At 38.0% G+C, this 26,206-nt stretch overlaps 1 protein-coding gene across 3 annotated transcripts in view; it reads left to right on the forward strand.

The window, feature by feature from the left end:
* The window catches only part of ACAP2 (ArfGAP with coiled-coil, ankyrin repeat and PH domains 2), a 379,535-nt gene that overhangs the window by 207,688 nt on the left and 145,641 nt on the right, over nt 1–26,206 (forward strand). For 2 of the 3 annotated variants that reach the window (XM_053710199.1, XM_053710202.1), the window contains 3 exons: nt 570–682; nt 1,044–1,064; nt 26,185–26,206. The exon at nt 26,185–26,206 is cut by the window's right edge and continues 30 nt beyond it. In XM_053710199.1, the coding sequence (XP_053566174.1) occupies nt 570–682; nt 1,044–1,064; nt 26,185–26,206 (156 nt within the window). The remainder of the gene's footprint in view (nt 1–569; nt 683–1,043; nt 1,065–26,184) is intronic. The other variant, XM_053710201.1, reaches the window with a different exon arrangement.

The following is a 26,206-nucleotide window of genomic DNA, read 5'->3' on the forward strand; positions in this document are numbered from 1 at the left end:
GATAGAGTCCAACTGCTTTCAGATCACCTTCACAAGAGCTGACTACAACAGTGCGACTCTAGGCAGGGCCCTCTACCTATTTGATCCCTATAATTACTACCTTGTTGTATATCGCCTATGTTAATAGCGCTGCAGAATCTGTTGGCGCTCTACAAATAACTGATAATAATAATGATGTAAAGTTTTTTTTTGTAGTTTTGTGATTCAGAGCATGACATTTTAAGCAACTTTCTAATTTACTGCTATTATCAAATTTTCTTCATTCTCTGGGTATCTTTATTTGAAATGCAAGAATGTAAGTTTAGATGCCGGCCCATTTTTGGTGAACAACCTGGGTTGTCCTTGCTGATTGATGGATAAATTCAGCCACCAATAAAAAGTGATGTCCAGAGTCCTGAACCAATACAAGAGAACGAAGAAAAATTGATAATAGGAGTAAATTAGAAAGTTGCTTAAAATTGCATGCTCTATCACAATCACAAAAGAAAAAATTTGGGTTCAGTGTCCCTTTAATGTATAATGGCATGTTGTGCACCTTTCTGACATTATTGCTTTTGCTTCACTTTTAGGATTTTACCAGCGACGACTCCAAACTTGAATTTAATGTTGATGCTGCCAATGGTATTGTTATGGAAGGCTACCTCTTTAAACGAGCCAGCAATGCTTTTAAAACCTGGAACAGGTACAAATAATTTTTGATGCCTTTTAATTTCATTATTTTAATACTATTTTAATGAAACATTACTCAAAGATGCAGGACTATAGATGGATTATCATCCATACCATCTTTATGGATAGAGTAACACTGTTATGTACCATCAATATTTTATGCACAGACCTGATTAAAAAGATCAGCACAAATGTATGAAAGAATTTAAATGGACATAGGACAGAAAAGATTTTTTTTTTTATTCTCTTAACTGCAATTTAATTTCTGATTTTTTTACATTATGCTGCAGCCTCTCTTTTTTTCTGTGTGCTTTTTTCATTCATTCACCTCCTTTCCAGTATGTTTTAATCCTGCCCATTTTTTTACATGACAGGAAAAGACCAGACCACACCAGGTATCAGCCATCTACATTGCTCCTTCCATTGACTTCTATTCGCACAAGTTTCTTTTGTTGGTAACCCTGTATTTCATTAGGATTACTTGCAATGGGTTTATTTTAAATTCATGATGCAAAATCCACTTGTAATTCTCATATAAAAAATGACAAACCTGACATACAAGTCTAAGGAATGTTTGGATCAATAGAACAAATGAAAGTTATATTTTGTTATAATTTTCTTTTTATAGACTTAAATTTGCGGTGATGCAATATTTTAAAATATAGTGTATGTGTGTGTGTGTATATATATATATGTATATATATATATATATATATATATATATATATATATATATATGTGTGTGTGTGTGTATATGTATGTATGTGTATATATATATGCATGTATATGTGTGTGTGTGTATGTATGTATGTATGTATGTATATATATATATATATATATATATATATATATATATATATATATATATATATATATATGTATATATATATATATGTATATATATATATATATGTATGTATATATATATATATATATATATATATATATATAAAAGAAATAGAAAAGCAAGGACTCACAGGAACAGGATACCAACGTGGTTTATTCAAGCAAACAGGTAAGGCGCTACAGGATACAAGGCATGTGCACAGGATCTGACACGCTTTGCGCATGCTCAAATGCGCTTCACATAAAATGTGTGTGTATGGTGTATGTATGTATGTGTGTGTATGTATATATATGTGTGTGTGTATATATATATATATGTGTGTGTGTGTATATATATATATATATATATATATATATATATATATATATATATATATATATATATATATATATATATATATATATATATATAAAATCTCCAAACTGCTTGGGACTGGATAAGGTTTGGATTTTGGAATATTTGCACCTTTTAAAATTGGACAGTTTGGAGAGGGGATGGGACCAACTGTAAACAACAATATCCTATGTCATTTAGGCAGTATTTGCATAATCCTAATACATCTTATACATGCAACCTAAAGGTAGTTTTATATAATTTGTAATACCTTTGTATACATAGAAAAAGAAGCATAGTACAGTACTGTAATAAGGCATTGTTTGTTGTGTTAAATAAATATAGACTATTATCTGTATTTTAAGACACAAAAAACATACACAGGCATAGAAGATTGTAGTTTACATGCATGGAAAAATTATTTTTTGATAATTTTATTTAAAAAAAAAATATTTTTAAAAGTCTGGACTTCAGAATAAATTTGGATTTCTGATTTGGGAATTTGTACATATATAATTTCCCTGGGTTTTAATATTTTTTCTTGCAAATATTCCTACATTTTCCAAAATTTGTCTGAATGATGATCTAAATTGATCGCATCTAATTTCTTTATAGCACTAAACATTATTTATCAGTGCTCATAAACTACATCACTGACGTGACAGTTTTCGTTTTATTTAAAATTATTGTTGGATGTTATCTCTACTAATAAAATTTGATTTTGAGACTTATTTCTGTTAGAATACATCTTTTTTCCATTGCATGTCCTCTTGCTTTACAGGGTTGCGCTGTTCATTTGCATACAGCAAGTATTGTATCCTAATGATATTGCTAAAATGCAAACGATCAGTAATCAAGACTCTCCAACCGCTTTCCTTTTTGTGGTTTTCATACTAAACATTTAATGTCACTTAATTTCTGAAGTGCTTTTTAAAATGTCTTCCTTGTCATGATATCAGTTTTACCTTTTCAGTGGTATGTTCCATTCTTGCTGTACATTTCCAGTAATGTTGTTCTCAAATTTTTAAGTTTTTTGTTCCCTTTTAGAGACTGTTCACTTAAAGGGACACTGTACCTAAAAAATGTTCTTTCGTGATTCAGATAGAGCATTCAATTTTAAGCTACTTTCTAATTTACTCCTATTATCTTTAGTCTCTTGGTATCTTTATTTGAAATGCAAGAATGTAAGTTTAGATGCCGGCCCATTTTTGGTGAACAACCTAGGTTGTCCTTGCTGATTGGTGGATAAATTCATCCACCAATCAAAAACTGCTGTCCAGAGGTCTGAACCAAGAAAAAAGCTTAGATGCCTTCTTTTTCATATAAAGATAGCAAGAGAACGAAGAAAAATTGATAATATAAGTAAATTAGAAAGTTGCTTAAAATTGCATGCTCTATTTGAATCACAAAAGAAAATGTTTGGGTACAGTGCCCCTTTAAGATATTTTTTACTTGTAAAGGATTTATTAAAACTGTTTTGCCAAAACTTCAGTACCAAATGTTATATCTAAGTGATAAAGGTTAAGAAGTACCACTTGTACCACTCTGGCTTTGTTTTTTAAAATACCAGTAGCAGGAAATTCTTGCCAAGAGATTTAAAGGGACAGTAAAAAAACTTGATTGTAATAAAAAGTTTGTTTATGCATAGTAGATGCAATATAATTCACAAGCCTAACACTGCCTTATATCTGCTCCTGAATTGAATAAGCAGAGATGGTTACATTTGAACTGAAAAATTCACTACTCCATATAAGTGGGTGGAGTTTGGCTTTTGAAAAACAATTGCAGCAATCTGTGTTATTTGTATTAAAATATCATACTTACGTAATATGTTAGTTTATAGCACAACTGCAAAAAAATAATAATCCTGGTTAGCTCTTCAGCACCTGCTACTTGTAGCATTCAGAAAAGTATTAGAAGATTAAAGTGCAACTAGCTTTCTTGCATTTCCCTTTCTTCTGTACATTTCATTTTTGAAGACTTAGCAAATGCCCTGTGCATTTAATAGGAGATCATTTTTAAAGGATGATAAAATATTCCATATAACACATTGTTGTTTTGAGGTATTTGTTTTGATCACCACAAAATGGTAGAACTGTTATCAATTTTTATTTTTCCTCTCAACCGTTTGCTTAACTTTCTTGGGGTTGCATTAACTGTATTAAAGAGACATTTCAGCCACAATTGGAATCCACATGGATTCATTTTTCTCTTGAATAGAAGCATTTTTGTAATATACATGTATTAACAAAAATGTTTCTAATAAAAGTTATAGCTTTTTCAAAAGTGTATTTAAAGGGACAGTATACACTCATTTTCATATAACTGCATGTAATAGACACTACTATAAAGAATAAGATGCACAGATACTGATATAAAAATCCAGTATAAAACTGTTTAAAAACTTACTTAGAAGCTGTCAGTTTGGCTCTGTTGAAAAGGTAGCTGGAAAGCCCACTGCAAGTGGCAAATAAGACACTCCCCCCTCCCTCTTCTTTTGCAAATGAAAAGACCCTTTACACAAACAGGAGCAAACTGGAGATGGTAGCTGACGGTATTCACATAAAACTTTGGGGCTTGGTTAGGAGTCTGAAAATCAGAGCAATGTTATTTAAAAATAAGCAAAACTATACATTTATTTAAAAAAAAAACTTTATGGGATATATAAATAGATCATCTACAAAACATTTATGCAAAGAAAAAATGAGTGTATAATGTCCCTTTAAGTATGCACCGTGCACCAGCATTTTAAACATAACACTTTCTCAGAGAGCCTAAGGTGCTTGTACCATCTGGTAGTTACTCAATTTGTTAATTTCTGCCATGCTACAAGCCCTACTGGCATTGTGAGCAGCTGCAGTATTTAAAATGCTCTTGCACTTAGAATATTTAGCTATGCGTGATGTATTTTATTAGAAACCTTTTTGTCAATTACATGTATACAGCCAATATGTTTCTATTCAAAGATGTAAATCATCTATGTGCATTTAAATTTTGAAGGAATGTCGGTTCAACTTTTTCTTACTTATTTTACTCTTTGGTGCATGTGTTTTTGAGGGGGACAGTGATGAAGACAACTCAAATTAAAAAACTATAATTTCTCTTGTTAAGTGTGTTCAGTCCACGGGTCATCCATTACTTATGGGATATATTCTCCTTCCCAACAGGAAGTTGCAAGAGGATCACCCAAGCAGAGCTGCTATATAGCTCCTCCCCTCACATGTCATATCCAGTCATTCTCTTGCAAGTCTCAACAAAGGAGGTTGTGAGAGGAGATAGGAGTTTTTTACTTAATTATTCTAAAATCAAAAGTTTATTATTTTAAAATGGCACCGGAGTGTGCTGTTTTTTCTCCAACATAGGTGTGTCCGGTCCACGGCGTCATCCTTACTTGTGGGATATTCTCTTCCCCAACAGGAAATGGCAAAGAGCCCAGCAAAGCTGGTCACATGATCCCTCCTAGGCTCCGCCTACCCCAGTCATTCTCTTTGCCGTTGTACAGGCAACATCTCCACGGAGATGGCTTAGAGTTTTTTAGTGTTTAACTGTAGTTTTTATTATTCAATCAAGAGTTTGTTATTTTAAAATAGTGCTGGTATGTACTATTTACTCAGAAACAGAAAAGAGATGAAGATTTCTGTTTGTATGAGGAAAATGATTTTAGCAACCGTTACTAAAATCCATGGCTGTTCCACACAGGACTGTTGAGAGGAATTAACTTCAGTTGGGGGAACAGTGAGCAGTCTCTTGCTGCTTGAGGTATGACACATTCTAACAAGACGATGTAATGCTGGAAGCTGTCATTTTCCCTATGGGATCCGGTAAGCCATGTTTATTAAGATAGTAAATAAGGGCTTCACAAGGGCTTATTAAGACTGTAGACTTTTTCTGGGCTAAATCGATTCATTATTAACACATATTTAGCCTTGAGGAATCATTTAATCTGGGTATTTTGATAAGATTATATCGGCAGGCACTGTTTTAGACACCTTATTCTTAGGGGCTTTCCCAAATCATAGGCAGAGCCTCATTTTCGCGCCGGTGTTGCGCACTTGTTTTTGAGAGGCATGACATGCAGTCGCATGTGTGAGGAGCTCTGATACATAGAAAAGACTTTCTGAAGGCGTCATTTGGTATCGTATTCCCCTTTTGGCTTGGTTGGGTCTCAGCAAAGCAGATACCAGGGACTGTAAAGGGGTTAAAGTTAAAAACGGCTCCGGTTCCGTTATTTTAAGGGTTAAAGCTTCCAAATTTGGTGTGCAATACTTTTAAGGCTTTAAGACACTGTGGTGAAATTTTGGTGAATTTTGAACAATTCCTTCATATTTTTTCGCAATTGCAGTAATAAAGTGTGTTCAGTTTAAAATTTAAAGTGACAGTAACGGTTTTATTTTAAAACGTTTTTTGTACTTTGTTATCAAGTTTATGCCTGTTTAACATGTCTGAACTACCAGATAGACTGTGTTCGGAATGTGGGGAAGCCAGAGTTCCTTCTCATTTAAATAAATGTGATTTATGTGACAATGACAATGATGCCCAAGATGATTCCTCAAGTGAGGGGAGTAAGCATGGTACTGCATCATTCCCTCCTTCGTCTACACGAGTCTTGCCCACTCAGGAGGCCCCTAGTACATCTAGCGCGCCAATACTCCTTACTATGCAACAATTAACGGCTGTAATGGATAATTCTGTCAAAAACATTTTAGCCAAAATGCACACTTATCAGCGTAAGCGCGACTGCTCTGTTTTAGATACTGTAGAGCATGACGACGCTGATAATAATGGTTCTGAAGGGCCCCTAAACCAGTCTGATGGGGCCAGGGAGGTTTTGTCTGAGGGAGAAATTACTGATTCAGGGAACATTTCTCAACAAGCTGAACCTGATGTGATTACGTTTAAATTTAAGTTGGAACATCTCCGCATTCTGCTTAAGGAGGTATTATCCACTCTGGATGATTGTGACAAGTTGGTCATCCCAGAGAAACTATGTAAAATGGACAAGTTCCTAGAGGTCCCGGGGCTCCCAGAAGCTTTTCCTATACCCAAGCGGGTGGCGGACATTGTAAATAAAGAATGGGAAAGGCCCGGTATTCCTTTCGTCCCTCCCCCCATATTTAAAAAATTGTTTCCTATGGTCGACCCCAGAAAGGACTTATGGCAGACAGTCCCCAAGGTCGAGGGAGCGGTTTCCACTTTAAACAAACGCACCACTATACCCATAGAAGATAGTTGTGCTTTCAAAGATCCTATGGATAAAAAATTAGAAGGTTTACTTAAAAAGATGTTTGTTCAGCAGGGTTACCTTCTACAACCAATTTCATGCATTGTCCCTGTCGCTACAGCCGCGTGTTTCTGGTTCGATGAGCTGGTAAAGGCGGTCGATAGTGATTCTCCTCCTTATGAGGAGATCATGGACAGAATCAATGCTCTCAAATTGGCTAATTCTTTCACCCTAGACGCCACTTTGCAATTGGCTAGGTTAGCGGCTAAGAATTCTGGGTTTGCTATTGTGGCGCGCAGAGCGCTTTGGTTGAAATCTTGGTCAGCTGATGCGTCTTCCAAGAACAAGCTACTTAACATTCCTTTCAAGGGGGAAAACGCTGTTTGGCCCTGACTTGAAAGAGATTATCTCTGATATCACTGGGGGTAAGGGCCACGCCCTTCCTCAGGATCGGCCTTTCAAGGCCAAAAATAAACCTAATTTTCGTCCCTTTCGTAGAAACGGACCAGCCCAAAGTGCTACGTCCTCTAAGCAAGAGGGTAATACTTCTCAAGCCAAGCCAGCTTGGAGACCAATGCAAGGCTGGAACAAGGGAAAGCAGGCCAAGAAACCTGCCACTGCTACCAAGACAGCATGAAATGTTGGCCCCCGATCCAGGACCGGATCTGGTGGGGGGCAGACTCTCTCTCTTCGCTCAGGCTTGGGCAAGAGATGTTCTGGATCCTTGGGCGCTAGAAATAGTCTCCCAAGGTTATCTTCTGGAATTCAAGGGGCTTCCCCCAAGGGGGAGGTTCCACAGGTCTCAGTTGTCTTCAGACCACATAAAAAGACAAGCATTCTTACGTTGTGTAGAAGACCTGTTAAAAATGGGAGTGATTCATCCTGTTCCATTAGGAGAACAAGGGATGGGGTTCTACTCCAATCTGTTCATAGTTCCCAAAAAAGAGGGAACGTTCAGACCAATCTTAGATCTCAAGATCTTAAACAAGTTTCTCAAGGTTCCATCGTTCAAAATGGAAACCATTCGAACAATTCTTCCTTCCATCCAGGAAGGTCAATTCATGACCACGGTGGATTTAAAGGATGCATATCTACATATTCCTATCCACAAGGAACATCATCGGTTCCTAAGGTTCGCATTCCTGGACAAGCATTACCAGTTCGTGGCGCTTCCTTTCGGATTAGCCACTGCTCCAAGGATTTTCACAAAGGTACTAGGGTCCCTTCTAGCTGTGCTAAGACCAAGGGGCATTGCTGTAGTACCTTACTTGGACGACATTCTGATTCAAGCGTCGTCCCTTCCTCAAGCAAAGGCTCACACGGACATCGTCCTGGCCTTTCTCAGATCTCACGGATGGAAAGTGAACGTGGAAAAGAGTTCTCTATCTCCGTCAACAAGGGTTCCCTTCTTGGGGACAATAATAGACTCCTTAGAAATGAGGATTTTTCTGACAGAGGCCAGAAAAACAAAACTTCTAGACTCTTGTCGGATACTTCATTCCGTTCCTCTTCCTTCCATAGCGCAGTGCATGGAAGTGATAGGTTTGATGGTAGCGGCAATGGACATAGTTCCTTTTGCGCGCATTCATCTAAGACCATTACAACTGTGCATGCTCAGTCAGTGGAATGGGGACTATACAAACTTGTCTCCGAGGATACAAGTAAATCAGAGGACCAGAGACTCACTCCGTTGGTGGCTGTCCCTGGACAACCTGTCACAAGGGATGACCTTCCGCAGACCAGAGTGGGTCATTGTCACGACCGACGCCAGTCTGATGGGCTGGGGCGCGGTCTGGGGATCCCTGAAAGCTCAGGGTCTTTGGTCTCGGGAAGAATCTCTTCTACCGATAAATATTCTGGAACTGAGAGCGATATTCAATGCTCTCAAGGCTTGGCCTCAGCTAGCGAGGGCCAAGTTCATACGGTTTCAATCAGACAACATGACAACTGTTGCGTACATCAACCATCAGGGGGGAACAAGGAGTTCCCTGGCGATGGAAGAAGTGACCAAAATCATTCTATGGGCGGAGTCTCACTCCTGCCACCTGTCTGCTATCCACATCCCAGGAGTGGAAAATTGGGAAGCGGATTTTCTGAGTCGTCAGACATTGCATCCGGGGGAGTGGGAACTCCATCCGGAAATCTTTGCCCAAGTCACTCAACTGTGGGGCATTCCAGACATGGATCTGATGGCCTCTCGTCAGAACTTCAAAGTTCCTTGCTACGGGTCCAGATCCAGGGATCCCAAGGCGGCTCTAGTGGATGCACTAGTAGCACCTTGGACCTTCAAACTAGCTTATGTATTCCCGCCGTTTCCTCTCATCCCCAGGCTGGTAGCCAGGATCAATCAGGAAAGGGCGTCGGTGATCTTGATAGCTCCTGCGTGGCCACGCAGGACTTGGTATGCAGATCTGGTGAATATGTCATCGGCTCCACCATGGAAGCTACCTTTGAGACGAGACCTTCTTGTTCAAGGTCCGTTCGAACATCCGAATCTGGTCTCACTCCAGCTGACTGCTTGGAGATTGAACGCTTGATCTTATCGAAGCGAGGGTTCTCAGATTCTGTTATCGATACTCTTGTTCAGGCCAGAAAGCCTGTAACTAGAAAGATTTACCACAAAATTTGGAAAAAATATATCTGTTGGTGTGAATCTAAAGGATTCCCTTGGGACAAGGTTAAGATTCCTAAGATTCTATCCTTCCTTCAAGAAGGATTGGAAAAAGGATTATCTGCAAGTTCCCTGAAGGGACAGATTTCTGCCTTGTCTGTGTTACTTCACAAAAAGCTGGCAGCTGTGCCAGATGTTCAAGCCTTTGTTCAGGCTCTGGTTAGAATCAAGCCTGTTTACAAACCTTTGACTCCTCCTTGGAGTCCCAACTTAGTTCTTTCAGTTCTTCAGGGGGTTCCGTTTGAACCCTTACATTCCGTTGATATTAAGTTATTATCTTGGAAAGTTTTGTTTTTGGTTGCAATTTCTTCTGCTAGAAGAGTTTCAGAATTATCTGCTCTGCAGTGTTCTCCTCCTTATCTGGTGTTCCATGCAGATAAGGTGGTTTTACGTACTAAACCTGGTTTTCTTCCAAAAGTTGTTTCTAACAAAAACATTAACCAGGAGATTATCGTACCTTCTCTGTGTCCGAAACCAGTTTCGAAGAAGGAACGTTTGTTGCACAATTTGGATGTTGTTCGCGCTCTAAAATTCTATTTAGATGCTACAAAGGATTTTAGACAAACATCTTCCTTGTTTGTTGTTTATTCCGGTAAAAGGAGAGGTCAAAAAGCAACTTCTACCTCTCTCTCTTTTTGGATTAAAAGCATCATCAGATTGGCTTACGAGACTGCCGGACGGCAGCCTCCCGAAAGAATCACAGCTCATTCCACTAGGGCTGTGGCTTCCACATGGGCCTTCAAGAACGAGGCTTCTGTTGATCAGATATGTAGGGCAGCGACTTGGTCTTCACTGCACACTTTTACCAAATTTTACAAGTTTGATACTTTTGCTTCTTCTGAGGCTATTTTTGGGAGAAAGGTTTTGCAAGCCGTGGTGCCTTCCATCTAGGTGACCTGATTTGCTCCCTCCCATCATCCGTGTCCTAAAGCTTTGGTATTGGTTCCCACAAGTAAGGATGACGCCGTGGACCGGACACACCTATGTTGGAGAAAACAGAATTTATGTTTACCTGATAAATTACTTTCTCCAACGGTGTGTCCGGTCCACGGCCCGCCTTGGTTTTTTAATCAGGTCTGATAATTTATTTTCTTTAACTACAGTCACCACGGTATCATATGGTTTCTCCTATGCAAATATTCCTCCTTAACGTCGGTCGAATGACTGGGGTAGGCGGAGCCTAGGAGGGATCATGTGACCAGCTTTGCTGGGCTCTTTGCCATTTCCTGTTGGGGAAGAGAATATCCCACAAGTAAGGATGACGCCGTGGACCGGACACACCGTTGGAGAAAGTAATTTATCAGGTAAACATAAATTCTGTTTTTCTCTCAGGCAGTATTTAGAAGAAGAAAATCTGCCTGTGTTTTCTATGATCTTAGCAGACGTAACTAAGATCCACTGGCTTTTCTCGCACATTCTGAGGAGTGGGGTAACTTCAGAAAAGGGAATAGCATGCAGGGTCCCCCGCAAATGAGGTATGTGCAGTATAATATTTTCTAGGAATGGAATTGACTAAGAAAACACTGCTGTTACCCATCTGATGTAAGTACATCCTTTAATGCAGTAGTAGCGACTGGTATCAGGCTGATAAATGTATGCGCAGTTGAGTTATTTTCTAGGGACTAGAATTTGACTGAGAAAATACTGTTAATACTGAAATAAATGTATGAGCCTTAACTGCAGTAGAAGCGACTGGTAGCAGGTTTACTGATAACTTTGCATAACACTGGAAAAGTTGTTTTTAAAACGTTTACTGGCATGTTATTCGTTTTGTGAGGTACTTTGGTGATAAATCTTTTTGGGCATGATTTTTTTCCATATGGCTAACGTTTATTTCTGCATAGAAACCATTGTAACAGGTCTCCCACTGTTGTAATATGAGTGGGAGGGGCCTTTTTTTAGCGCCTTGTTGCACAGTTAAAATTCTAGCACAGTCTTCCTGCTTCTTCCTCCTTGATCCAGGACGTCTCCAAAGAGCTCAGGGGTCTTCAAAATTCATTTTTGAGGGAGGTAATCAGTCACAGCAGACCTGTGACAGTGTGTTTGACTGTGTTAAAAGCGTTAAATCTGAAATTGATTATCCGTTTTTTTGGGTATTGAGGGGTTAATCATCCGTTTGCTAGTGGGTGCAATCCTCTGCTAAATTCATACATTTACTGTTAAATTTGTTGGCTATAACTGATTAGTTCATTGTTATTTCAACTGTGACAGTTTTTTTGTGTTTTTAAAAGCGCTGAAGCGTTTTTTTCTATTGCTTGTAAACTTATTGAAAGATTTTTTCCAAGCTTGCTAGCCTTCATTGCTAGTCTGTTTAAACATGTCTGATACAGATGAATCTAATTCAGGGTCCTTTCAACCATCCAAGCCTAATTTCTCTGAGGCTGACTGCATGGAGATTGAACGCTTGATTCTATCAAAGCGTGGTTTTTCGGAGTCGGTTATTGATACATTAATACAGGCTCGGAAACCTGTTACCAGAAAAATTTACCATAAGATATGGCGTAAATTTTTATATTGGTGTGAATCCAAGAGTTACTCATGGAGTAAGGTTAGGATTCCTAGGATATTGGCTTTTCTACAAGAGGGTTTAGAAAAGGGTTTATCCGCTAGTTCATTAAAAGGACAGATTTCTGCTCTGTCTATTCTTTTACACAAACGTCTGGCAGAGAATCCAGACGTCCAGGCCTTTTGTCAGGCTTTGGCTAGGATTAAGCCTGTGTTTAAAACTGTTGCTCCTCCGTGGAGCTTAAACTTGGTTCTTAAAGTTCTTCAGGGTGTTCCGTTTGAACCCCTTCATTCCATTGATATCAAGCTTTTATCTTGGAAAGTTCTGTTTTTGATGGCTATTTCCTCGGCTCGAAGAGTCTCTGAGTTATCTGCCTTACATTGCGATTCTCCTTATCTAATTTTTCATTCAGACAAGGTAGTTCTGCGTACTAAACCTGGGTTTTTACCTAAGGTTGTTTCTGACAGGAATATCAATCAAGAGATTGTTGTTCCATCATTATGTCCTAATCCTTCTTCGAAGAAGGAACGTCTTTTGCATAATCTGGACGTAGTCCGTGCCCTGAAGTTCTACTTACAGGCAACTAAAGATTTTCGGCAAACTTCTTCTCTGTTTGTCGTTTATTCTGGACAGAGGAGAAGTCAAAGGGCTTCGGCCACCTCTCTCTCTTTTTGGCTTCGTAGCATAATAGGTTTAGCCTATGAGACTGCTGGACAGCAGCCTCCTGAAAGAATTACAGCTCATTCCACTAGAGCTGTGGCTTCCACCTGGGCCTTTAAGAATGAGGCCTCTGTTGAACAGATTTGCAAGGCTGCAACTTGGTCTTCACTTCATACCTTTTCAAAATTTTACAAATTTGACACTTTTGCTTCTTCGGAGGCTGTTTTTGGGAGAAAGGTTCTACAGGCAGTGGTTCCTTCTGTTTAATGTTCCTGCCTTGTCCCTCCCATCATCCGTGTACTTTAGCTTTGGTATTGGTATCCCATAAGTAATGGATGACCCGTGGACTGAACACACTACAAGAGAAAACATAATTTATGCTTACCTGATAAATTTATTTCTCTTGTAGTGTGTTCAGTCCACGGCCCGCCCTGTCTTTTTGAGGCAGGTTCTAAATTTTAATTAAAGCTCCAGTCACCACTGCACCCTATAGTTTCTCCTTTCTCGTCTTGTTTCGGTCGAATGACTGGATATGACATGTGAGGGGAGGAGCTATATAGCAGCTCTGCTTGGGTGATCCTCTTGCAACTTCCTGTTGGGAAGGAGAATATATCCCATAAGTAATGGATGACCCGTGGACTGAACACACTACAAGAGAAATAAATTTATCAGGTAAGCATAAATTATGTTTTTCCAAATAAACAGGATTAGTGAATAAGGTTAAAATTACAATGTTTAGTTTAGATAAACACAAAGGACCACTAAAGTCAAAATTAAACTTTCATGATTCAGATAGAGCACACAATTTTAAACAACTTTCCAATGCACATCTAAATGTGCTGAAAGAAAAGAGTTGTGGTGTGAGTGCTAAACAATGGTGTAAGCTTAAATCCCTTAAATAGTCTAGTAAATCTCCATATACTGACTATAGATGTGTAATATGAGAAAGGGGGGTGGGATAAGCGCTCTATATGGGAGCTCACCAGATACGAATGTCTGTGGTAATTTGTTCTGTTAGTTTAAAAAGAATAAAGCCAAGTGATATATAAAAGGTTTTAATAAAAAATATGTATTATTCATATGTGGATTTCGTAGTAATGAATACCATAATATACACTATACACAGATGGTTAAAAATACATATAAGATGCCAGCATCAATTGAGTTAAAATATAGCTGAGAATTAAGCTATATACATTCAATGTAACTATTTAAAAAACAATAAATGCAATATTGTAGCATAAGTATCTAAAACATAAATATAGCTTTGATTAGGCAGAGATGTAAATAAAGGCAATATATCGATCAGCCAAAAAACAGTATAGTAACAAAGAGCTAATAATGTCAAACCGCTCTTGTATCAGGAGCAAATATCGAGTGAGTCCAATCTGTTAGCCGTTAGTAGCAGTTATGAAAAAACGAGCCGTGAGCTGTGTGCATCACGTGACCTGACTAGTCAGAGTCCTCCAATCCTGTGAGCCAGAGGTAGATACAAATTTGAAACAAGAAAGTCTCAATAAAAAATAGACACTTTATATCCCTAGTAATACTTGCAAGTGTCCGACGAGTTTTTCGAAAAGTCAGTGATGACAAATCTTCAACTGTTTGAAACAGCTCAATGTCGATCCGTCTTTCTCCTCCCCAATGTATATAAAATTTCTTCTTTAGAAGTAGGCTCCGGCCTGTGCAATATCCGCTGTGTATTGTAGATGATTTTTCTATGCAGCAGAGAGTTATTGCTATAATGCAGATATAATGCAATCGATGGGCACACAGGAATTACTCATACATCTACCTCAAAAGCTTTCAAAGAGGTAGAAATGAACCTGTTTTTTGTGCCGTGAGAAGGAAAGGTTATAGAACAGCACTGAGAGAAAGTCACACACAGGGATTAATCATATATCTCTCTCTATTTTTATCATAGAGGTCGAAATGAACCTGTGACTAGTAACAAATGACAATCAGTGTAAAATAGTATGTAATAAAAGTAAGCAAATCTACGCGTTTCGGCAGTGTTAGCTGCCTTTATCAAGACCTTGATAAAGGTCTTGATAAAGGCAGCTAACACTGCCGAAACGCGTAGATTTGCTTACTTTTATTACATACTATTTTACACTGATTTTCATTTGTTACTAGTCACAGGTTCATTTCGACCTCTATGATAAAAATAGAGAGAGATATATGATTAATCCCTGTGTGTGACTTTCTCTCAGTGCTGTTCTATAACCTTTCCTTCTCACGGCACAAAAAACAGGTTCATTTCTACCTCTTTGAAAGCTTTTGAGGTAGATGTATGAGTAATTCCTGTGTGCCCATCGATTGCATTATATCTGCATTATAGCAATAACTCTCTGCTGCATAGAAAAATCATCTACAATACACAGCGGATATTGCACAGGCCGGAGCCTACTTCTAAAGAAGAAATTTTATATACATTGGGGAGGAGAAAGACGGATCGACATTGAGCTGTTTCAAACAGTTGAAGATTTGTCATCACTGACTTTTCGAAAAACTCGTCGGACACTTGCAAGTATTACTAGGGATATAAAGTGTCTATTTTTTATTGAGACTTTCTTGTTTCAAATTTGTATCTACCTCTGGCTCACAGGATTGGAGGACTCTGACTAGTCAGGTCACGTGATGCACACAGCTCACGGCTCGTTTTTTCATAACTGCTACTAACGGCTAACAGATTGGACTCACTCGATATTTGCTCCTGATACAAGAGCGGTTTGACATTATTAGCTCTTTGTTACTATACTGTTTTTTGGCTGATCGATATATTGCCTTTATTTACATCTCTGCCTAATCAAAGCTATATTTATGTTTTAGATACTTATGCTACAATATTGCATTTATTGTTTTTTAAATAGTTACATTGAATGTATATAGCTTAATTCTCAGCTATATTTTAACTCAATTGATGCCGGCATCTTATATGTATTTTTAACCATCTGTGTATAGTGTATATTATGGTATTCATTACTACGAAATCCACATATGAATAATACATATTTTTTATTAAAACCTTTTATATATCACTTGGCTTTATTCTTTTTAAACTAACAGAACAAATTACCACAGACATTCGTATCTGGTGAGCTCCCATATAGAGCGCTTATCCCACCCCCCTTTCTCATATTACACATCTAAATGTGCACAATCTTTTTATTCGCACCATTTCTAAGGCACCAGCTCCTACTGGGCATGTGCAAGATTCACATAAGATACATATATGCATTTTGTGATTGGCTAATGGCTGCCACATGATGCAGTGGAAATTAAAATACAACTAACTGAAATTTGTTAGAAAAAATCTACTAGTGAAATTTAATGCTAAGTGTTTTTGCATTGTATTTTTTTTTTTACATTTTTTATTGTATTTCCAGTTTAGAAAGTATTGGTGCGGATTAACGCTTATTATAACAAACAATTAGTATCATAACTGGCATATAAGCATAAGACGAGAGTTGTGGTACTAAACATAGTACTAGAAAAGCACAATCATCGGTTACATTTCTGATTACTTAAACATAGGCATGTTGAGCCTCAGTTTTCAATAAAGTAAAGCAAATGTAACCATTTAGAAGAATAGATACCCACACTAGAACCAGGGTCATCATACATAAACCACGTATAATGTGGGAAGAGAAATTTGAACATTTTACTAATGTTATATAGGAAACTGAGTATTATGGAATTAACCACCTTAGTAGTAGTGGTATGGATACTTATTCTTTTTCACAAAATGTTATGAGTCCTATAAATGCAATATGTTACAATTAAACGTTATATTCTGTGCTTGTCAGTGAACATATGATTAACAACAATTAGATATCCCATGGGAGTTTCAGCACATGACAGGAAGGGTTATTAACTGGGAATGAAGGAGAGTTTATAGGACTGCTCATAAGTAATATATAGGTTATTATATGATTATTTACGAGAGAAACCGCGAAAAACACTCTTAGCATAATTACAGATCTCATTGTGTATAGGTGGGTGGGGGGTATTTTATTTATTTTTTATTTAAATTTAGGCAGCATAGTTGTTAAACTAGACTCTATAGATCAGGGGTGTCCAAACTTTGCTCTCCAGAGGTTTTGGAACTACATTTCCCATGATGCTCAGCTAGATAAAATTCTGGCTGAGCATCATCGGAAATGTAGTTCCAAAACCTCTGGAGAGCAAAGTTTGGACACCCCTGCTATAGATGAATGGCCTGTATGGGTTACTATAATGGGTACGGGTGTTGGTAAAAATCAGGTATATTCTGCTTAAAGGGAGCAATATTTTATATTAGATGTGCTGGTAAATAAAATAAAGTACAGAGTGCTGCCTAGGCCGCTGGCAACCTCTCCGCAGTCTATGAATCAGCATCATTACTAAAAGTAGGGTATGTGGCTTTCTTAACCTGTACAAAAAGATAGGAATGACTATATCACACAAATATTCACTTGTATATTAATAGCAGTTATAAATTACCTCAATGCAGACTATATCAGGTATCACTATGTGTTAATAGCAAGTTGGTTATCTGAGGGTGTTTTGGCCTTGGTAATATATAAACAGGGAAACACCTATCAAATTCTCAGGACCTTTCCAACCTTGGAAACAAGCTGACTAAAATAACTGAAACTATATTAAATGTGAACTGGTGTGTATGTGACATATCTTTCAAGTCTCTATTTATCATTATAAACTAGACCCAGATTTAACACCGAAAGTGGATTAGCTTTTAAAACACAGGAATTTGCATAACGCATCATGGAGATAGTTTACTCACTGAGGAAGAGAAGGTGCTTGAGCAAAAATAATATAACTTACTACAACAGATGTACAGCGGTGTAGTAGCCAGATGTGATTCAGAGGGCTTGAGGAAATAAATATCGTCCTTATATCGATCTTAAACATGACTAAGTGTTCTTATGTGTGTATGTTGCCATCTAGTTGGCCAGGGAGGATAGGATCAGTATGTTGCAAAAAGGGAAACATCTATTGCATTCTAATGAACGCTGGCTCTAAGTACAATATATAATCTATTTTCTATATGGTATAGAAAGATGGTAAAATCTTCATAGAAAGCATTTTAGTATATATCTGCCTATAATTATATAAAGAACAGCATTATAGCTAAACACATGAAGGGAGAACTAGCTCGCTCTGTAAAACCACCAGTTCTTATGCAACATGCTTTGTTTGTAAGCCATTAACCCGTGTATTAAAACTGCCTGATAACAGAAACAATTGTACAATATAATAAATCTGTACTTGTATCTTCCGTATAATACAGCATTCCAAAGAAGAGTGTATTCCATATAGCAGATTGTGTTGTACTCTGTAGAAAGATAAACCCCCGTTCTGGCTACAGTGCTTGCTGCTATATTGAGATGGGGCATAACATAAATATATAATCCATAGATGAATGAAGAGCATGCATGAGAATTAACACATCTCAAACTTCGTAAAGTGCAGAACAAATATGAGTAGCAAACAGTGCTAATATAACCACAATATGATTGCTTTAAAGGGACAGTCTAGGCCAAAATAAACTTTCATGATTCAGATAGGGCATGTAATTTTAAACAATTTTCCAATTTACTTTTATCACCAAATTTGCTTTGTTCTCTTGGTATTCTTAGTTGAAAGCTTAACCTAGGAGGTTCATATGCTAATTTCTTAGACCTTGAAGACCACCTCTTTCAGATTGCATTTTAACAGTTTTTCACCACTAGAGGGTGTTAGTTCACATATTTCATATAGATAACACTGTGCTCGTGCACGTGAAGTTATCTGGGAGCAGGCACTGATTGGCTAGACTGCAAGTCTGTCAAAAGAACTGAAAAAAGGGGCAGTTTGCAGAGGCTTAGATACAAGATAATCACAGAGGTTGAAAGTATATTATTATAACTGTGTTAGTTATGCAAAACTGGGGAATGGGTAATAAAGGGATTATCTATCTTTTAAAACAATAAAAATTCTGGTGTAGACTGTCCCTTAAGTGGGGTAAGAAAAATAAAGAAACGTAATGTAAAACACACTATCAGCTTCATACAGTAGGCTAACATAATAGATAAACACTAAAGATAATCATCATCTTAAACATTAAAGTGAATGTAAATTTTGATGCTAAAGTGTCTGGTTTTCAAAACTTCGATTAAAAACAGGGACACTTTTAAGTCATCAAAATTTACATTTCACTCCTGTTGTGAAAAAAAACTTAAAGTGCCCCTGTTTTTAATCTAAGTTTTAAAAACCGGGCACTTTAGCATCAAAATTTACATTCACTTTAAGTCCCCAGAACTGTTATGAGCTTAAAGGGACACTGAACCCAATTTTTGTTTCTTTTGTGATTCAGATAGAGCATGCAATTTTAAGCAACTTTCTAATTTACGCCTATTAGCAAATGTTCTTTATTCTCTTGGTATCTTTATTTGAAAAGCAAGAATGTAAGTTTAGATGCCGGTCCATTTTGGTGAACAACCTGGGTTGTTCTTGCTGATTGGTGGATAAATTCATCTACCAATAAACAAGTGCTGTCCAAGGTTCTAGACTTTCTTTTTCAAATAAAGATAGCAAGAGAACGAAGAAAAATTGCTAATAGGAGTAAATTAGAAAGTTGCTTAAATTGCATTCTCTATCTGAATCACGAAAGAAAAAATTTGGGTTCAGTGTCCCTTTAAAACTTCAGACTGCAAGGTCCTCATAGAAAGTTCCAATTAGCACGAGGGTATAATAGAAGGTCTCAGTTTTTGAGAAATTATGGATGCATAGGAAAGGTACCGTCTCACCCTATTCCCTCTCTCCACAGTTTGAGTCCCGTGTATGCATTGAATAGTTGCAGCCAGCCTCCGGTGGTGTTATTAACATGGGTTAGGTAAAAACAAACAAAAAAAAAACACTAATATCCTGCAAACAGCAGGAAATAAATTCAAAATTAGTAACAAATTATGCTTAACAAATTCCATCTTTGTGCAGTACAATCCTATGATATGGGGAGAAAACAAAGCATGCCTTGTTTCATTTTGATATTGAATGTGCAAGTTTGGCAATATTTTTAAACTATAGAGAAGGTGCAGACATTACCGTAGACAAATTAACATTTTCCCCTAAGAAAATGTTAACTTAACCATTACTGGTTAAAAGGGAACACTATGTATAACGCACACATATATTTTTTTCCATAGTAATATGGAAATCTTCATCAACCTGTTGGAGTAACTTTGCAGCATTCTCATGTGTTCATCTGATTTTAGGGTTTCCAAATGATTGTTTAGGATTGATATTCACATGTTTATAAACATTTACGTTATGTTCTGTTGATATCAGATACACTCCCCTGCAGTGTGGCTTGAGTTACTAGCTGCCCGCCATAAAAATGCTGGTCAATCTGCAGGTGATACAGGGAGTAGGTGGGTCACACAATGGCCCCGACCCCAAGTAAACTATATACATTTCTCACAACTGAGCAGTTATTGTATCCCCTTGGATTCCAACAACATACAACTAAATTATTTGGCCTCTTTGGCAGCCAGTAACATATACGAAGCAATTTTTTACACCGCCGTGGTTGACCGTAAAAGCAGAGAGCATAGATTTTGCTTTAGTGGCTCCAGGTAGCACACCTAGAGCTGTGTTTAATACTCTCCTTGGCTGCCAGTAGCACTAATAGTACATGCACAGAGTCACTCCTTTCTGTGCTATATTTGTTATGCATAGAAGGCCTATAAAATGTAGCTGCCACTCAGGGGACTTTAATCTAAATGTATATTTTAGTGTCCAGTATTTTTGTACAGATTTTACCAGGCATCCTGCTGAATTGCCCGGACTGCGCTGTTGAAAACTCTAAGCGTATACAATGTTTAAACGGTGTCTTTATGAAGGTAACTGTGGGGTTATAAAAAAAGAGTAGCTCCCAATAAATGTGGGGAAATTCACCATAACAAAATATATATTAACCCTTGCCATATTTTATTGACAAGCACACTAGATTCATGCATACATCAGCTAAATTGCTTATTCTTCATAATGTAACTGTAGATTTATTTTTATAATTGAAAGTATTTGATGTTGCAGACAGTGTATAGCTGCTCCCGATGTAGCAAGTCTTTATGCTAGAACACAAACTAATAAGAGCAACATACAGAGAAAATGCACATGCCCGAATAGCCCTCACTGTGACAGCGTTTAGCACTGTGATTAAGTGTCACAGAGACCTGTGCCAGCTATAGGGTCACAGTAAATATTACAAGGAAAACATACCACAATGAAATAAGCTTGGGCTGCTGCGTATCTAAATAAAGGAACACTAAATACAGCATAAAAATTGCATAATTAACAAGGGCACAATAAAGACGACCCCCCCCCATTTGCCAGCTCTCTGTATCATGTGACAACCACCAGCCAATCACAGACTAGTATAGTATACGTAAGCCCTGTGAGCTTGTGCACATGCTTAGTAGGAGTTGGTGCCTCAGAAAGTGTGTATATAAAAAGACTGGGCAAAATTGACAATGGAATTAAATTGGAAAGTGTCTTAAAACTGCTGACAGTCACAGACTGCGGCTCCAGATGATAGTCTGATATCCGACTATATAAGTGTAAGGTGCACAGGTCACAGATGATGATCTCAGGAAGGGCAACAGTTGTCCTGGAGTGAGACAAAGCGGTGCATCAAACCGTCCATAAAGAAGAGCACAACGGAAGAATGGCACTCAAGTGAGCAGCAAAGAATAAAAAAAACAAAATTAATTTTAACATCATTAAAACATATGCAACATGGCAGAGTGACCAAACCGTTAAACGGCTAATGCATTTCGCCCCCTGTTGGCGCTTACTCATAGGGGGCGTGAAATGTGTTAGACTTTTTTTGTATTATTTGGTCACTCTGCTATGTTGCATATGTTTTAATGATGTTAAAATGAATTTTGTTTTTTATTGTTTGCTGCTCACTTGAGTGCCATTCTTCCGTTGTGCTCTTAAAACTGCTGCTCTTTCTGAATCAAAGGTTTATTTTGACTGTGGTAACGTATATTATTTCCTATGTGTTTTTTTATAAGTGATATATAGAAAACAAACAGTTCTTTAATATTATTAGTTGCTTTCTTAATTATTTATAAAATCAAGATTTGCTGGATTTGCATTCAGTAAAATTGAATGTAAACATAAATGACTGAAAACAGAAAACTATATCTGATACTAGTGTGTTACATTGTAGGATATGCACAATCGTCTATTTTTTCAATGAATAATATTTGGGCATATTTAGGGAAAACATTTATACCTGTAGAAACATTGCAGTATACCTGAGAAACATTGCAGTAAAGGATTATTCCCAATTACTATCACAAATTGTGTGGGACACTGACAGGTCTGCTTACAATAGTTTTCAGTGGTTGATTTTACTTTGTTCAGGAATGTAAGTTCCCCAAGGAAAGAAATATTCACTAAATGTAACAAGCTAAAAATGCACTGTTTGACCTAAAGTATGTGGACACCTGACTATCACACCTATATGAGCTTGTTCCTCTGTCATCATGGACCTAACTTTGTGCACATGGTATCACACCTATATGAGCTTGTTCCTCTGTCATCATGGACCTAACTTTGTGCACAGGGGCGCAGCCAGGCCTTATCTAAACACCAGCCGGTTCTAATTTTATTTTTTTAGTCACAGCACGCCTGACCACGGCATTGAAGTAAATGTAGTGCTCTCCTGCAGGCTGCTTTACCCAGAGCAGAAGCACACTACGTTTAGTTTAATGGCGCAACCAGGCACACAGAATCAGAAAAAGCTGGCGAGGAGCGGAAGATATACTTTTTACCTTTGGTGGGGTTAAATCTTAAACACTCAAGTCAAAATTAAACTTTTATGATTCGAATAGAGCATGCCATTTTTAACAACTTTCCATTTCACTTCCTTTAACAAAATGTACAGTCTTTTTATATTTAAACTTATTGAGTCTCCAGCTCCTACAGAGCATGTGCAAGAATTCACAGAATATACGCATATGCATTTGTTTTTGTCTGATTGCTGTCACATGATACAGGAGTGGTAATAGATTTTTTTTGTGAGGAATTTCAAAGTTATTGCTACTAATTAAACTTCAGAGCAGGTTCTGTTGCATTGTCTTTTTATCATGCATTTGTTGATTATGCAAATCTACTGTATTTACTGGTCCTTTAAGTTTTCTGTCCCCTTAAAGGGACAGTAAAGTCAAAATTAAACATGAATTTAATAGAACAGAACATTTTAAACAACTTTCTAGTTTATTTTTATTACCAATTGTAATTTATTTTGTATAAGAGTAATCATAAGTGAGCTCTAGAGCGTGCACGTGTCTTTAGCCACCTGGCAACAGTATTTGCAACAATGTTTACAGCAATGTTATACATAGTTGCAAACACTGCTGTCTGTAGCATTATATGGCAGCTGAGTTTGCAATTATGTAAAACATTGTTTATCAAGCATTTTTGTAAATACTTGCCTGATGGCTAAGGACACGTGAAGCTTCTGAGCTCACCAAGGTTTACTTTTTAAAAAAGAATACCAGGAGAACTAAGTAAAACTGATAATAGAAGTACATTGGAAAGTTGTTAACATATGCACGCTGTATCAGAATTATGAAAATGTAATATTTTGACTTTACTGTCCCTTTAAGATAAACCTTTAGTGGAGCTAAGGTGGCTATCCCAAACCATGAAAAACAGCCCCAGATCATTATTCCTTTACCACCACTATGGATTCTTGATGATAGCATTCTCCTGGCATCTCTGACACCCAGATTCTTTTGTCAGACGGCTGGATAGGGACGTGTGATTCATCACTCCACACAACACGTTTTCACTGCTCCGGAATCCAGTGGCAGTGTGCTTTACACCACTCCAGCTGGCGCTTGGCATTGCACATGCTGATGTGTGGTTTGTGTACAGTTCCGGAATCCAGTGGCAGTGGGCTTTACACCACTCCAGCTGGCGCTTGGCATTGCACATGCTGATGTGTGGTTTGTGTACAGTTCCGGAATCCAGTGGCAGTGGGCTTTACACCACTCCAGCTGGCGCTTGGCATTTCACATATTGATGTGTGGTTTGTGTACAGTTCCGGAATCCAGTGGCAGTGTGCTTTACACCACTCCAGCTGGCGCTTGGCATTGCACATATTGATGTGTGGTTTGTGTACAGTTCCGGAATCCAGTGGCAGTGGGCTTTACACCACTCCAGCTGGCGCTTGGCATTGCACATATTGATGTGTGGTTTGTGTACAGTTCCGGAATCCAGTGGCAGTGTGCTTTACACCACTCCAGCTGGCGCTTGGCATTGCACATATTGATGTGTGGTTTGTGTACAGTTCCGGAATACAGTGGCAGTGTGCTTTACACCACTCCAGCTGGCGCTTGGCATTGCACATATTGATGTGTGGTTTGTGTACAGTTCCGGAATACAGTGGCAGTGTGCTTTACACCACTCCAGCTGGCGCTTGGCATTGCACATATTGATGTGTGGTTTGTGTACAGTTCCGGAATCCAGTGGCAGTGTGCTTTACACCACTCCAGCTGGCGCTTGGCATTGCACATATTGATGTGTGGTTTGTGTACAGTTCCGGAATCCAGTGGCAGTGTGCTTTACACCACTCCAGCTGGCGCTTGGCATTGCACATATTGATGTGTGGTTTGTGTACAGTTCCGGAATACAGTGGCAGTGTGCTTTACACCACTCCAGCTGGCGCTTGGCATTGCACATATTGATGTGTGGTTTGTGTACAGTTCCGGAATACAGTGGCAGTGTGCTTTACACCACTCCAGCTGGCGCTTGGCATTGCACATATTGATGTGTGGTTTGTGTACAGTTCCTGAATCCAGTGGCAGTGGGCTTTACACCACTCCAGCTGGCGCTTGGCATTGCACATATTGATGTGTGGTTTGTGTACAGTTCCGGAATACAGTGGCAGTGTGCTTTACACCACTCCAGCTGGCGCTTGGCATTGCACATATTGATGTGTGGTTTGTGTACAGTTCCGGAATCCAGTGGCAGTGTGCTTTACACCACTCCAGCTGGCGCTTGGCATTGCACATATTGATGTGTGGTTTGTGTACAGTTCCGGAATACAGTGGCAGTGTGCTTTACACCACTCCAGCTGGCGCTTGGCATTGCACATATTGATGTGTGGTTTGTGTACAGTTCCGGAATACAGTGGCAGTGTGCTTTACACCACTCCAGCTGGCGCTTGGCATTGCACATATTGATGTGTGGTTTGTGTACAGTTCCTCAGCCATGGAAACCAATTTTTAGGAAGCTTTCAACTAACAGTTCTTTTGCTGATGTTGCATTTAGAGGCAGTTTGCACCTTTTGTAGTGAGTGATGCAACAGATGATAGGCACTCAGCTACTCCACTTTGTGGATTTGCGGGATCTACTACTTTGTGGCTAGGCTGTTATTGTCCCTAGACATTTTCACTTCACAATAATAGCACTTACATTTGACTGGGACAAATATTTTATGACAGTGCCATGTTTAAAGTCACTGAGCTCTAAAGGTAAGACCCATTGTACTGCCAATGTTTGTCTATGACAAATTAGTGGCTATGTGTTGAAATGTATGCACCTGTTAGCAATGGGTGTGGCTAAAACACCCAAACTCAATAATTTAGTATAGGTGTCCACATACTTGTGGCTATATAGTGTATTTTATAGAATGGCAGGAATGAATGGTATGGGAAGTAGTCACTGAATTACTTAATTTGCTGAATAATAGTTTAGAGTCACAGAGCAGTCATCTTTACCTGTCTCTTTCCTAGGAATAACAGCTTTTAATGTAGGCTATAATAAATACCTATGACTTTATTGTTAGGTCCTTATTGCTGGATAAATAAACATTTGTTAAGCTTTTAAATAAGGTTAATACTATCTGACTGAATATATTGTGTTAACAGACTTTAACTATGTAATGTTTAACTGGCATGCTTTTTGTTTATATATGTGTGTGTGTGTATATGTATATAAATAGAGAGATATAGTTTGTATAGGGGATCCCTTTAAAACGTCATTTATTTATAGAAATTGTAATGGATCTGCTTTGTGGGTTTGTTTTTTTACATTTAGTTATTACCACTATATAAACGTACACAATCTTTGTCTCTTATTTTTCTTTATTTTCTTTTTGCTGCTAACACTGTCTAGTTTTATACTTAATGTAATAATACTTTTGAATATAACATTTTTACACACTAAATGACAATATATATAACCGAAAACTAATTGTGTTGTGTTATTGTTTGTAGACGATGGTTTTCAATACAAAAT

The sequence above is a fragment of the Bombina bombina genome, chromosome 4 (genome assembly GCF_027579735.1).
Source record: "Bombina bombina isolate aBomBom1 chromosome 4, aBomBom1.pri, whole genome shotgun sequence".
Classification (NCBI taxonomy): Eukaryota; Metazoa; Chordata; class Amphibia; order Anura; family Bombinatoridae; genus Bombina; species Bombina bombina.